The sequence below is a fragment of the Lampetra planeri genome, chromosome 1, assembly GCF_965212315.1.
Source record: "Lampetra planeri chromosome 1, kcLamPlan1.2.h2, whole genome shotgun sequence".
NCBI lineage: Eukaryota > Metazoa > Chordata > Hyperoartia > Petromyzontiformes > Petromyzontidae > Lampetra > Lampetra planeri.
Genome location: NC_136107.1, coordinates 4,015,263 through 4,028,819, shown reverse-complemented (window position 1 = coordinate 4,028,819; position 13,557 = coordinate 4,015,263). Strand labels below are relative to the sequence as shown.

The 13,557-nt window shown below is 54.0% G+C and overlaps 1 protein-coding gene across 1 annotated transcript in view; it reads left to right on the top strand.

The window, feature by feature from the left end:
* LOC144723131 (disco-interacting protein 2 homolog C-like) overlaps positions 1 to 13,557 on the top strand; it is a 168,382-nt gene that overhangs the window by 115,091 nt on the left and 39,734 nt on the right. The window contains exons 5-11 of the mRNA XM_078601714.1: positions 3,033 to 3,151; positions 3,227 to 3,665; positions 4,555 to 4,695; positions 7,564 to 7,683; positions 9,559 to 9,759; positions 12,016 to 12,107; positions 13,098 to 13,208. Coding sequence (XP_078457840.1) covers positions 3,033 to 3,151; positions 3,227 to 3,665; positions 4,555 to 4,695; positions 7,564 to 7,683; positions 9,559 to 9,759; positions 12,016 to 12,107; positions 13,098 to 13,208 — 1,223 coding nt within the window. The remainder of the gene's footprint in view (positions 1 to 3,032; positions 3,152 to 3,226; positions 3,666 to 4,554; positions 4,696 to 7,563; positions 7,684 to 9,558; positions 9,760 to 12,015; positions 12,108 to 13,097; positions 13,209 to 13,557) is intronic.

Sequence of the window (13,557 nt, the reverse complement as noted above, 5' to 3'; positions counted from 1 at the left end):
GTTAACCGTGAGCGGGAATCGAACCCGGGTTCATAGCGCAGCGCGCTAACTGCCACACCACCGCTCCCCACACACACACACGCAAAATGACATCAACCACACCGTCCTCCCTCCACATCTGACAGCAGATCACATCCTGATGGTTAAAGTACAAGTCTATCTTTTCTTGTGCGGCCTCAAAATAGACGTTAAACGTACGATGCGATAACACAATGAATAGCGGGTCAATTAACATAATAACAGGGTGTTGCATTGGCGCTGAGAGAAAATAAAGATATCGACGTTTTGGTCGACTGGCCTTTATATCTCCCTAAGAGTGCCAGTCAAGATATTTATTTTTCTCTCAGTGGCAATAAAACACCCTGTTATTATTTTTAATTAACCTATTATACACTCTGTGACTTCACAGAAGCAGCAGCTTCGTGCGTTACTATTAAATAAGGCAGGAGGGCAGAAATAGCTACCTAACCCTTTCCCGTTCCGAAACTTCTGCAGGTTGCAGGGTATGTGTCCCGTTCACCGCTGAATTTCGGAACGCGCAAGCGGATCAGCGTTAATTTAATTAACGGAGGCGTCGAGCCGTTGTTTTTAAAGACATTGTACTCGTCGCAGAGAATCCTAGCAACACGACCGCAACTGTACGATAGCCGGCACCCAACTGTGCCACACGCCCTCCCGCATGGCGTTGTGGGAGACTCTGTACGTCTTCAGGTTGGAAGATGTACCGATAAAGTTTTTGACACGTTACGTCATCGGAATGGGAAAGGTTAAGGCCTGCCCAAGTTGTCACCACATCGAAACATAGAAACGCGAACAAAACGCACGTTATTATAATTACTAAACTTGCTTACGGTAGGGGGCGATGTTGCAATGTGTCATCCCAATTGAGTAATTTGCAGGTAATTTTTCAGCGCTGGCATGTTTGGTGACCCATATAAAAAAAGACTCAACAAACATAAATGATTGATGTGCTATGAAAAAGAGCAATTGCTCAAACATCACCTATTTATATAAGTTTCCTGGTAAGGCCACAGTGTTATAAACAAAACATGCTTTTGCACCACTGCCAATGCAGTGTCACCAACTAATTTGTTTAAACAGACTTATCTCATCGATTCATATCGAGATCCATAGACTGTCATTGACACCCATTGGCAAACTGAACTGGGCTGGCAGTGGCTGCATTATCTCCGCTTTCTGCTGCGTCCAAGTCAACCCTCGCAGCCCAGGTTGCAACATCATCATCACCACCACCACTGCCACCGCACATTGCCTTCACGTTCCATTTATCAAATAGTCAATCTGCACCAACACGTTATCAGTTGAGGCTGGAAATCCCGGGGCGGACTTTGTTGCTTCCTCAAATTGAATCGATGAATCGGCTCCGGTACGCATGTAACAGTGCACTACAGTATATCAGGCGGTCGGCTAGCCGGGGTAAACTCCACCAACCGCACGCTCGGGCGGCGTCCGACGGTCAAAAGCGCCGTGGCCTCATTCGTTTTGGCGTCAGGCTGGCTTCTGTTCGGCAGGAGGTACTCAGTCCAGTGACCCCGCTGGGGGTTAAAAACGCCATCCGGTACTCAGGACGGGAGCCTGGGTGGTTAATGTCGCTGGTCGCGGTCGATGGGTGTGATGGGTGCGATGGGAGCGATGGGAGCGATGCGCTCTTTAGCCCAACCTCACGAGCGGCTGCACTCTAGGCACCGCACAGTGCGGAGTACCCGGAAGGTCGCTGTTGGTAAGGAATTGGTCGCTGATTTCTAATCACCTGCTTTTTTTACATGAGTAAAGTAACGTAATATTTGGTATTGATTCGGAACGTAACGCAATTGCTTAATTACGTCACCCACTTTTTTTACAAAAAATGTTTTTGTGTGATGCAGTTAATTCCGATTTAACACCATTATATTCCGTAGGTGTTATGCCTTGAACAATGCTCAATCTCTAAATCTACACATCTGTACACATGGTGCGTGATCCGAGTGAGTCGTTATTCCAAGTTCTTAGCACCTAGTGTTATTCAAGAAACGCATTCACTCTTGTCTACTCCAACTTTTTTCGTGATGTTTTTTTATTGGCCGATTGTTAGTCTTTCTGCTCTCTCAGCCGTGCGTGCTCAGCAACCGTGTTGTAGAAATCAACTTGGCTGTCGCCATCCTTGCTTCCGCACAAAGTGCAACAAAGTTATGTTGCTCCATTCAAAAGTTTGTTTGCATTTTCGAATTCAAAAAATTCAAACAAACTCAAAGAGCAACGAATCGGTGACATCTGAATTAGTCCCAGGCCACCTTCTTCACCGACCGACACTGACGGGCATGGTGACCAACGGCATCAGGAGGCCTTCGTCCAGCAATGCACTGATGAAGGCCGAACAATGACGCATCACCATAAATACTACGCAGTGCAAAACTTTACGGCCACCGTGGTTTCATACCGAGGCGTTTATAGTCACGCGACAGCGACAATACCATCTTGACGATTGCGGTCCGGTTGTACGGTACGCACTGTCGACCGGGAGCCGTGTTGTTGATGGCCTCGGGCTGGGAAGTTTTGCGCATCGGCGCGTTGGTGTGGGCGAGTGGACCTCGCGTTCCAAGTCACAGAGCAAGCGGCTGGACAGGGTACATCATGTACATTTGTACACTTTGTTCATTAGGTTGGTGAAGAAGGTGGCCTTGGACTAATTCAAATGTCACCGATTAGTTCCTGTTCAGCCTGCTTTCTATCCACTGCTGGATGAAGGCCTTCCGCAGGCTGTGTCGGTCATTGTGGTTGTGTGACCTTATTTTACGATGCAACTTGGTGATGTGTCAGGCCCAGCACCGGTGCAGGTGTCAATCACTGAGTTTTTATTTTCAGTTAAATTTTAGTTTTAGAATGCAAGAGACCAGGATGAGTCCCAATTCTCAACAACCGTCTGGCTAGCTGCTGTTCGCCGCAGCGAGTTGCACCGCTCTGTCGCGGTTCGCGTTCGGTGGTGCCGGATTCCCTCTCCGCGTTTTGACCCCGGCGCCCGTTGTCCGCGGCAGACACATCGTCGGACGAGGAGGCCGACGGCGGCAGCGGCAGCGGCAGCGGCGGGCGGCGCGCTGAGCGCGGGAGCAGCGGGGGCAGCCGGGGCAGCCGGAGCAGCCGGGGCGGCGGAGAGGAGAGGGGGGGCGGCGGCGCCGCCGGCAATGGCGGCGGCTCCCAGCGGCCGCCTCCTCCGTTGCCGGCGGCGGAGGCGGCTCGCCGCTCGCGCTCCCGCTCCCGCTCACGGTCGCGCTCGCGGGCGCGGTGCCGCCCCTCCTCGAGCCGGGGAAGCCTCGGCCCGGCGGCCGCCACCACCTCCGCTACGCTCCACGCCTCCTCGTCCACCTCGTCCTCGGCTCACTCCACCTCGTCGGCGCGCTCGTCCTCCGTCACCGCCAGCACGGCGTCGCGAGCGTCCTCCTCCTGCAGCCCCGGCACCGGGGACGGCCCCAGCGGTTTGGACACCGGGGGGGGCGGTGGCGGCGGCGGCGGGGATGGAAGCGAGGTGGTGGGGGATGGGGAAATCGTTGAGGGAGTGGATGACGACGACGACGAGGTGGAGAGGAAGCAGGCGTCACCCGGGGGGGGGCGCGGTGCCAATAAAGCGGTCGTGGAGGACCTCGCCGATGGCGTCGGCTGCTTGCACATAGGTGGGTCATTCGCTCCTCCCGCTTCCGTGCAGACGCAGTGTTCAGAAGGTGGCGTCATTACCGAGCGTGCAGGCGGCGCGCCTGGAACCGGGCGGCCCACGGGCCGGAGCGACCCGAGGCGCCAAGCGGCGAAGAGAGTTGGGAGGAAACTTGACAGGGAGGTGTCCCGTTTTATTCCTCGCGTCAGGACCCATGTCAGCCGTGCTACTGCATCGCTGGTGTGCAGGCACACGAGGGAGTGTGCGGTGGGAATGCATGTACAGCAGACACGATGGTCTGAGAGTCTACTGCTAAATGAAAGCCTCCCATATCGTCGCCATCTCCCAAGGGCAGGATGAGTGTCCAGTGGAACTGAGCGTCCGCTGGTCACGAGCGCTGTGCAGAGAATCATGCCGAGTTGTCGGCCGTGCCGTGCGACCGTGGGGTCACGGCGAGGAGTCAAACCCCGTTTTTCTGAGCTCCGCTGCCGAGCCTGGCGAATGCAAGAGCCGTGATTAGCACCGTCCTGCCGGTCGCGTGGACCGTATCTCTCCAACGCCCCGTGTGGTTTGCGCCGCGCACCAAACCCAGAACGCACCGGTCGCTCGTGCACGATGAATTATCAATTCGTCCGTCGACCAATTTGATCTTTGCTTTTTGGTTCTTTCGGTAAAGTCACGTAGGTGAAAAATAAAAATAAATAAAAGTAAATTCAATCACGACTTTTCTGGCGCAACACAAGCGTCCGTCATTAGGTGGGGACAACCACAGCAAGAAACAATTGCTGAAGTTGCCTACTTGGTTTGATGTTCATTGAATTTTCTTTCGCTGCACATCCCAGATCGTTTTTACCAAACTTGCCCTCCCCCACCTCCCCCGCCCCCTGGTTCACTTTCCTCCCGCTCCAAAGTAGAGGCCCCCCAGGGCCCCCCAGACGTGGCGACCCACGGGCCCCCCGAGCGGCTCCCTTGCATGGAGCGGGTGCAGGTGTCGTCCGTGCGAAGTCTCCCGCGTCAGCTGGGCAACGCGCAACTCATGGAAACGGGAGACGGTGGGGATGCACGCACACGCATGCACTTGTGTACGCACACCTGTACGCGCGTACACGCACCTGCCGCACGTTTGCATCTTCACGCGTACATGCGCGCACGCTCACAGATGCACGCACGCGCTTACATACATATCATTTTTTGTTACTAATGTCATGATTATTATTCCAATAATGTGTCTATGTCGTGCCCATATTAGCCTGTAGCCACGGTTAACAATAAAACAATGTGACCCCCCTCCCTCCTTCCTGCCCACCCGAGTGCTCCCCCCCCCCACCCCGACCGCCCCCTGTAAAAGCGCTCGCCGCACGTTTACGACAGCCGTGGGGAGGATCGGGCGGGCGGCCCAGGAAGGGACGTGGCGTGGTGCGGCGGGGGAGGGCGTTCACTGCCTCGACAAATAAAAAAACTAACAAAAAAGGAGGAGAGAACAGAGTGAAGAGATGAGGTCGTTTATGGGCTTTTTTTGGGGGGTGGGGGTAGGTGTGGGGGGGGGGCGGTGTATTCGTGTCGTTAAAACCGAGGGGGCTCGTTTAATTTAAACGAGCTGGTAAACACTTCGTTCAGCGGAATGCAATTATCCGTTTACTGCAGCGAGGCATCCTTTTGGCTATGGAGGTGACACGCCGATGGCGTTGGTAGCCACCGAGTGTGCCAGATGCCATTCGAGGATGAATTGGACGGGGGCAGTGGGGGGGGTGGGGGAGCTACATTAATTTTTTTTTCGCCAGGTCCTGTGTTAACCACGCTGCGCCCACTGTGGTCAACACGTGGGTATTAACACCGCCCTGAGACACAATTCTGCGGATGTTGCTGTAATGTTTATTGCAGAAGCTATAAGCCGGTTTGGTCCAGGTTTTGTTCTTGGGATGGGCGACTGCATGGGACTCATCAGGTGCTGTAGGCTTGGACTGTTAGGGGGGAGCCAGGAGATGGTAGTTCAGCACTTGACCTTGAATCCATCTGTAGAGAACTCTTGAGTGTCGCACGGTAGCTTGTCTCCCAGATGTATCCACCCACTCAATAGAGGAACCTCCTCAACGAGTCTTGGAACTCGATGAGGCTTCCCTGGTTAAACGAATATCATAATGATGAGTGCTGTTGGTCGGCTGTCAATCAATTTTTTGCCCATCGCTTCTACCCACCCGGCTGCTTGTAACGGATTTTGCTTGACGTGGGGTGATGTTTGTTCTATGGCGGCGTCTTGCCTCGGGGTGAAGGCTGATGCTCGTCACCGGTGCGTTAAGCCCAAGGTTTAGCCAGAGCAGATCTTTGTTGAATAAAGTTTTTTTTATTTCAACACATTCTCAGTGCGCTGCTGGCTGGAGGCCATCCCCCATTCGGTGTCGGTAATAGATATCGAGTTGCAATGTTTTGTCACGTTGTGGGATGCTGTGTAAATCTAAACCATATTGCGTTGCACGTGCGCCTGTGTGTGATAGTAGGGAGCGGTAGTGTGACGGTTAGTGCACTGCGCTACGAACCTGGAGACAAGAGTTTGATTCCCGCTCACGGTCAACACCAGTGACGAATATCTGAACCGGTCCTGGACATCTCCTAGGTCGACTCAGCCTTAAATGAATACCTGGTGCGGTGTGTAAACATCAGCACTTGGGAGACAAAGGCGGTTTGGCTGTGGTGCTTGGCCACCCACCCCTTCGTGTGCCATGTCGGCCTTCATCAGTGCTCGCCAACAGCACTTGTCCATACAGTCTCTTCATTCCATACAGGGGATCTTTGTCTTGGCCCTGAGCCAAAGCAAGAGACTGGTCTCTCTCATGGACCACCGCTGTAAGTAAACTACGTGGCTTGCGTATAGGATGGGGAAATCTGTTGACCGGTCGATTAAAAACCCTTTGGCCAAGCGAGCGTCAGTCGCAGAAGTTGGCCGTTGTGGGCAAGTGTGTCATGCGGTTGATGGCCCAGTCCCAGTTGTTTTATTCACTCCACTGCTGCATCTGACTCTTGGCGCAGCCACCGAAAACCTCTAAAACTTCCGCAACCCAAGTTGCACAAATGCCATCGTGTACCTGACTTGAACACAATCCAATGCATTTTAGATTTGTGTCGCGTCTGAATGTGACCGCATGTGAAGAAGCTGGTCAGAAGCGGTGGGCGTGTTTGTTGTGCAGAGAGGGAAGGCGAGTCGGTCAAAGGCAGAGGGAAGTAGAGTGATATGAGAGGGGAGAGGCAGGAGAGTGCGTGGATGGGAGTAGAGTGGGATGAGAGGGAAGAGGTAGAGTGTGGAGGGGAGTAGAGTGATATGAGAGGGGAGAGGTAGGAGAGTGCGTGTAGGGGAGTCGAGTGAGATGAGAGGGGAGAGGTAGGAGAGTGCGTGTAGGGGAGTCGAGTGAGATGAGAGGGGAGAGGTAGGAGAGTGCAATGAGGGGAGTATTGTGAGATGAGAGGGGAGAGGCAGGAGAGTGCATGGAGGGGAGTAGAGTGAGATGAGAGGGGAGAGGTAGGAGAGTGCGTGGAGGGGAGTAGAGTGAGATGAGAGGGGAGAGGTAGGAGAGTGCGTGGATGGGAGTATAGTGATATGAGAGGGGAGAGGCAGGAGAGTGCGTGGAGGGGAGTCGAGTGAGATGAGAGGGGAGAGGTAGGCAGGGGCGAGTCAATGGACGATCTTGAAGATGGTGAGCGTGATCTGAATTTCATCCAGGGTTAGATTGGGAGCCAGCGGAGCGATCCTCTGTCCTTAAATTGAGGGCATCAAAGTTGAATAGGGTCACCGCCCGAGAGCCTAATAATATCTCAATCCAAAGCATTTGGTTGATCAATTCCATCCCCATCCAAATCCATTCTATTCTCTCACCGCATTCTACGCCTTTGACCTCTGAACTGGTCCTTTGTTATCCCCACTGCGGCAGGAGTCCCCGTGAGCAGCCGCGTCTCCTCCAAGATCCAGCAGCTGCTCAACACGCTCAAGCGGCCCAAGCGGCCGCCGCTCAGAGAGTTCTTCGTGGAGGACTTTGAGGAGCTCCTCGACGGTGAGACGAGGCAACCGTCCACTCTACCACCGCCACCATCAGCACCACCAGCACCACCACTGCCAGCACCGTCCCCACAACCACCAGCACCACCATGAGCACGATCAGCATCACCACCACCAGCACCGCCACCAGCACCGCCACGTCTACCAGCACTGCCAGCGCCACCACCGCCAGCACCACCAGCACCACCACCAACAGCACCACCACCATCAGCACCACCAGCACCACCACCAACAGCATCACCACCACCAGCATCACCAGCACCACCAGCATCACCAGCATCACCAGCAACACCACCGCCAGCACCACCAGCACCACCACCAGCACCACCAGCATCACCACCACCAGCACCACCAGCATTACCACCAGCACCACCACCCACCCATCCACCATGTGGCAGTGCTTTGCAGTTGTTCTGCCGTGATGAGATTCGAGCGTGCGTTTGGATGGGTGACTGCCATGCATAACAGGTGTTATAGGCTGCTGTGGGGTTACGTGGGTGGGCGTGGTAGCACTGTACTTGTATACTTCCCCCACCCTCACCGACCCGAATCGACCAGCGTGGTGAAATCAAAGTGGCGTTCTGTCTCAAATGACCATTGGGGCAGTGCTCATCTCCCGTTTACAACCACCGTAGACTTCCACGCAAAGTGGTACCTATTTTAATGACCCCCCAGGGGGATTGTGGCGAGGTTTCAAGTCTCGCTCGCTTCGTTTCGCGCAACGTCTTGGCGGGCCTAGAGAAGTGTTGGGCGACGAGCGAACGAACAAACGAACGCGACTCCACTTCCTCCTCGCCACGGTGGCGAGGAGGGTGCCGTGGTGGAGAGATGTTAGCTATCTCGCCTGGTTTACATGGAGTCGTGGGTTCGATCGCGACCCTGACGCCTGTATATTTTGAATTTGTATGTTTTCCACCGTGGCCGTGTGGTTTTTTTCTCTGGGTCCTCCGGTTTTTTCACCCTCCAAATTTAGAATCAACGTGCTTTTAGAGTATTTGGCTGCTATGAATTTGCACGCGATAAGCCACTTCGTCGAGGTGTCATTTGTGGGCCAGTTCGTTTCTGAAAAAGAGCTGCATAGCTCAGGGGGCCTCACCTAGTAGAATAATCATTAAAATCAAGATAAATCCTGGACGTTACTTCCTACACCTGAATTCCTAGAGCAACGAGTGCAAGGCTGCGGGGGCTGGTCACCGAGCCGGATACGTCCCGTCACGGTCGTCGCCGATTGGCATGTGGACTTGGCATAGCCAAGCCCCGTTGCCCTTCTCTGCCTGTTGTGTCGCGACGGAACAGCGACGTGATCAGCGCTCCCTTGAGCCAAGCAGCTCTGTCACGAAGATGATCACAGCCCGAGGCCGTCGGCAGGGAGGGAAGGAACGTGCAAATGAACCGGAGCAAAAACAACAACAAATAGTTTCAACGAAACCCACTCCAGAAGTCACTGCAAACAGGATAGACACCAAGTAATAATATCATTGGTGCTCAGATACAAATCGAAAAAGGTTGCGACAAAAATGCCATCTCAGAGGTGTGTGAATGAAACCGAATAAGCGCGGCCTGGCGGTCGCGTATCGTGCCACGTAGGTGAAGAATCTCTACTGAAGCGGACGTTGGCACCGGGCTCACGTGCGCCACAGACTCAGAGAGAGAGAGAGAGACAGACAGCGAGGGAGAGAGACAGAGAGGGAGACAGAGAGGGAGACAGAGAGCGAGAGAAGGGGAGAGAGAGACAGCGAGAGACAACGGGCACCGGCGGGGTACCACAGGTGCCGGGTGGTATTAGCGGGTAGCAGCGACCCAGAAAACGATTTCCGTGAGACGTGACAGCCGCGTGTGTCGGCGGTGTCGACGGTGCGGCGGTGAGCAGTGCAGCAGGCCGACCCGAACCAGCCGCGGCCCGAGGGCGCGATGACGAGCGTGGTACGCGGCGAGCCGCTGGGCGCCGGTGTCACGGCGTGGCCGCCCGCGCTGGAGGCAGCGCTGCACCGCTGGGGGACCACGTCCGGCCGCATGCCGTGCCTCACCGCCCTCGACACGGCCGGCAAGCCGACCGTCACCCTCACTTACGGTGCGGCCCGCTCGTGTGCACGCTCGCTCGCACGCTCGCACGCACGTTCACCCACGTGCACCATCACTCGCACACTCGCATGGTCACTCGCACACACGCTCGCTCACACGCACGCTCACCCACACTCATGCTCACCCGCACGCTCACTCGCACGCACGTTCACCCACATGCACCATCACTCGCACACTCGCATGGTCACTCGCACACACGCTCGCTCACACGCACGCTTACCTGCACGCTCACATGCACGAGTATGCACACTCACGAACCCTGACGTTTCTAAAAACCCCTTTCCCGAGTTGATTGTGCTATCGACATCGCTATGAGATGAATAATTCATCTATTTGAATCTCTTACGGCACAATGCAGCCCGCACTGTTAGAGAACTGCCCTTGGAAGTGGATATCGCAGAGCCACTACTGAGATCCCATTAAGTGCCCTCTGGTCCGCACACTAAGGGGGCAGCACTTTCCCACATGCCATGGCCCTAAGAGTGATATTCGTTGCACGTGAGTCAATCTGTTATTTAACTTCTGTGAAATTTAGTCAAATGAAGTGCAAAATTAAAGTAAATGTCATGGGTTTTTTTGCCCAATCGTTGGTGACTGGGCTATGAACATCAACTCATCAGAGGTGGCTGCCTGGATTCGAACCCAGGTCTTCAGCGGTGCCGGTTCAGATCGCTGACCTTTGAGTCACTAGCTTTCCCACAGTGTCCTTGCCAACACCATCATCATCGGCCATGATCTATTTACTGCTGGATGGAGGCACCACCCCAAGCAGTCGCCATCCTCACAATCTCGTCATGCAAACATTCGCCCATCTCCTGCACACAAGCTGATTCCATCACCGCATCTCTCGCAATGGGCACCCTCTTGAGTGTCCCACCCCCCCACCCCTCTCTCTCTCAGCCGTCTGGTTGCTTAAGATGAAATGATTTTGCCGGCCATTCGCAGCTTTGCAATTCATTTTTTGTAAAGTCACGTAGAAGGGAAATAATAAAATAATAAAAATCAAACAATAAAATACAATTCTCAGGACATTTTGGCCACAACGCAAGCAGCCGTCCGTTGTGGCCGAAACGTCATGAGAATTGTATTTTATTATGTTTATTTTTATTATTTTATTATTTCCCTTCTACGTGACTTTACCGAAAGAACCAATAAGATGAATCCCTTCAGTCACGAAAGCTTTAAATCGAAAAATTCATTTTTTGTACTAAAATAAAGTCGCCATCGTCCTGTTGAAAAAAATTTTTCAGAAGTTTATAGAACAGGTACAAATGCACACATCCTTCCCAACAATATATCTTGTGGACAGGATGGAACTTGATGTGTAAATATCAATTTCGTCTCGTTATACAGGAGGTCTTGGATTCAATCTCAACCCTGACGCCTGTATATTTGGAGATTGCATGTTCTTCCCGTGGTTGCATGGATTTTTCTCCGGTTTCCCCCCTACACATTTATAAAGATACATTTAGAGTATGTGGCTGCTTTAAATTTGCACGTGATAAGCCACTTCGTTGAGCTGCCATTTGTGGCCAGGTCGCTTCTGAAAAACATCTATATAGCTCAGTGGGCCTTACCTGGTAAAATAAAAATAGTTTTTTAGCCTTCACCCTTTTCTGACCGTGATGTGTCCCATCCAGGTCTGCGTACAAATGTGCATGAGAAGCGTTGTGCTTTTTAAAATGGTCATTTAAGTGACTTGTGTGGACACACATTGTGTGCGTGCATACACTGTGTATGGATAGGCGTTTGTGTGGACAGACTGTATGGATAGGCGTTGCGTGTGGACACACGTTATGTCTGGACAGACATTGTGTGTGGACACACGTGGTGTGTGGACAGACATTGTATGTGGACAGACGTTTGTGGATAGACGTTTGTGGATAGACATTGTGTGTGGACAGACATTGTGTGTGGACACACATTATGTCTGGACAGACATTTGTGTGTGGACACACGTGGTGTGTGGACAGACATTTTATGTGGACAGACGTTTGTGGACAGACATTGTGTGTGGACACACATTATGTCTGGACAGACATTTGTGTGTGGACACACGTGGTGTGTGGACAGACATTGTATGTGGACAGACGTGTGTGGACAGACATTGTGTGTGGATAGACATTGTGTATGGACAGACATTGTGTGTGGACACACATGGTGTGTGGACAGACATTGTATGTGGACACACATTATGTCTGGACAGACATTGTGTGTGGATAATCGTTGTGTTGTGCACGCCCAGGCAAGCTGTGGAGCCGGAGCGTGAAGCTGGCGTACACGCTTCTGCACAAGCTGGGAGGCAAGCAGGAGGCGCTGCTCAAGCCCGGAGACAAGGCGAGCGTAGCACCCAGCCGGGCCCCGCGCCCCGCGCCCCCCACTCAAACAAAGACAAAGGTCCACATCTTGTGGAGCCTTTCTAGACTGTTGGTGCAAGTGCTGTAAGGCCAGGGGCAGGGCGCGAGGGTGCGGTGTGGCCATCACCACGCCCCGGCTGCCTTTGCCATCCCCGAGGTCTGATGTTTACGCACCGCGCCAGGTACTCGTGTAAGGCTGAGTTCGGGCTAGGGGAGCGCCCCATTCGGTTGGGATGCACACTTTGCAGCGATGTCCAGGAATTCAACTCGGGTTGCCGTGTTTATGGCGCACGGAGCCAACCGATGCACCGCTGCTCTGGCCCGGTTGGGTCGATCGTGGAAGTGGAATAATGACGTCGCCTCGGTGTACAGGAGTGTGCTGGTGACGTGTCCTGAACGTCGTCATCGAGTGTCAGCAGGGACCCGGCGTGCGTGTGTGCGTGCTGCGTGCATCCGCGCGTGCGTGCGTGAGGAGCGGTGGTCACAGGGTCCGTAGCTCACTGCGCTCGAAACCGTGTGACCTGGATTCCGTGAGTGTCTGAACCAGGCCTGGACATCCCCCTGGGATTGTTCGGCTATTACGAGTGCACGCACACATGCCAGAGAGCTGCCAGTTGGCGGTGTTCACGGTCAGCGCGCTGTACTCGCAATCTGGAGGACACCGGATCGATTCCATCTCCCGACACGGCAGTTGAAACTATGGGGCAAGATTCTTAAGTCTACACCCCACCACCACCACTGCCTCCCTCTGCCCAGCAGCATCAACGGGTTGCACCGCAGTGAATCGATCAGCAGGACGCGCGTGGTGGGTTAAAGTGTGGCTACTCCCACGTCTTCAAAGACGTTTCAGAATCAGAAAAGCTCACGACGTGGCATGCGTGTGTGCGTGGTGTGTGTGCGCGCGTTGCGTGCGTGTGTGCGTGTGTGTGCGCGTGTGTGTGTGCGTGCCTGCATGTGTGCGTGCGCGTAGGTGGCGCTCGTGTACCCCAACAACGACCCGGTGGCGTTCCTGGTGGCCTTCTACGGCTGCCTGCTCGCTGAGCTGGTGCCCGTGCCTATCGAGGTGCCGCTCACGCGCAAGGTGGGGGTGGTTTCATCTTATTTGTGTGCTGTTGGATGATTCGGTTGCCCTTCTTGCACCTTGCCCTCCTATCGTGTTTTTGTATTGTTTGTTGTTGTAACGTTCTGACCCGCCCCTACTGGACTTCTGCGAGCTTTATAGCTCATCGGATTCCCCCAGTATGAATCAATATTCTGACTCCCGAGTGCGCGCCCCACACCCCTTCTTCAGCGCCCGCCGGCACACGTGACAACGCACGTCGAGCTTACCCACGTGCGCGTGTGTACTGACGTGCGCGTGTGCGCGTGCATGTGTGTGTGTGCGTGCCCCCCTCGTGTACCGTTCTGGCCTTCATAGGTGCTCGCTAACA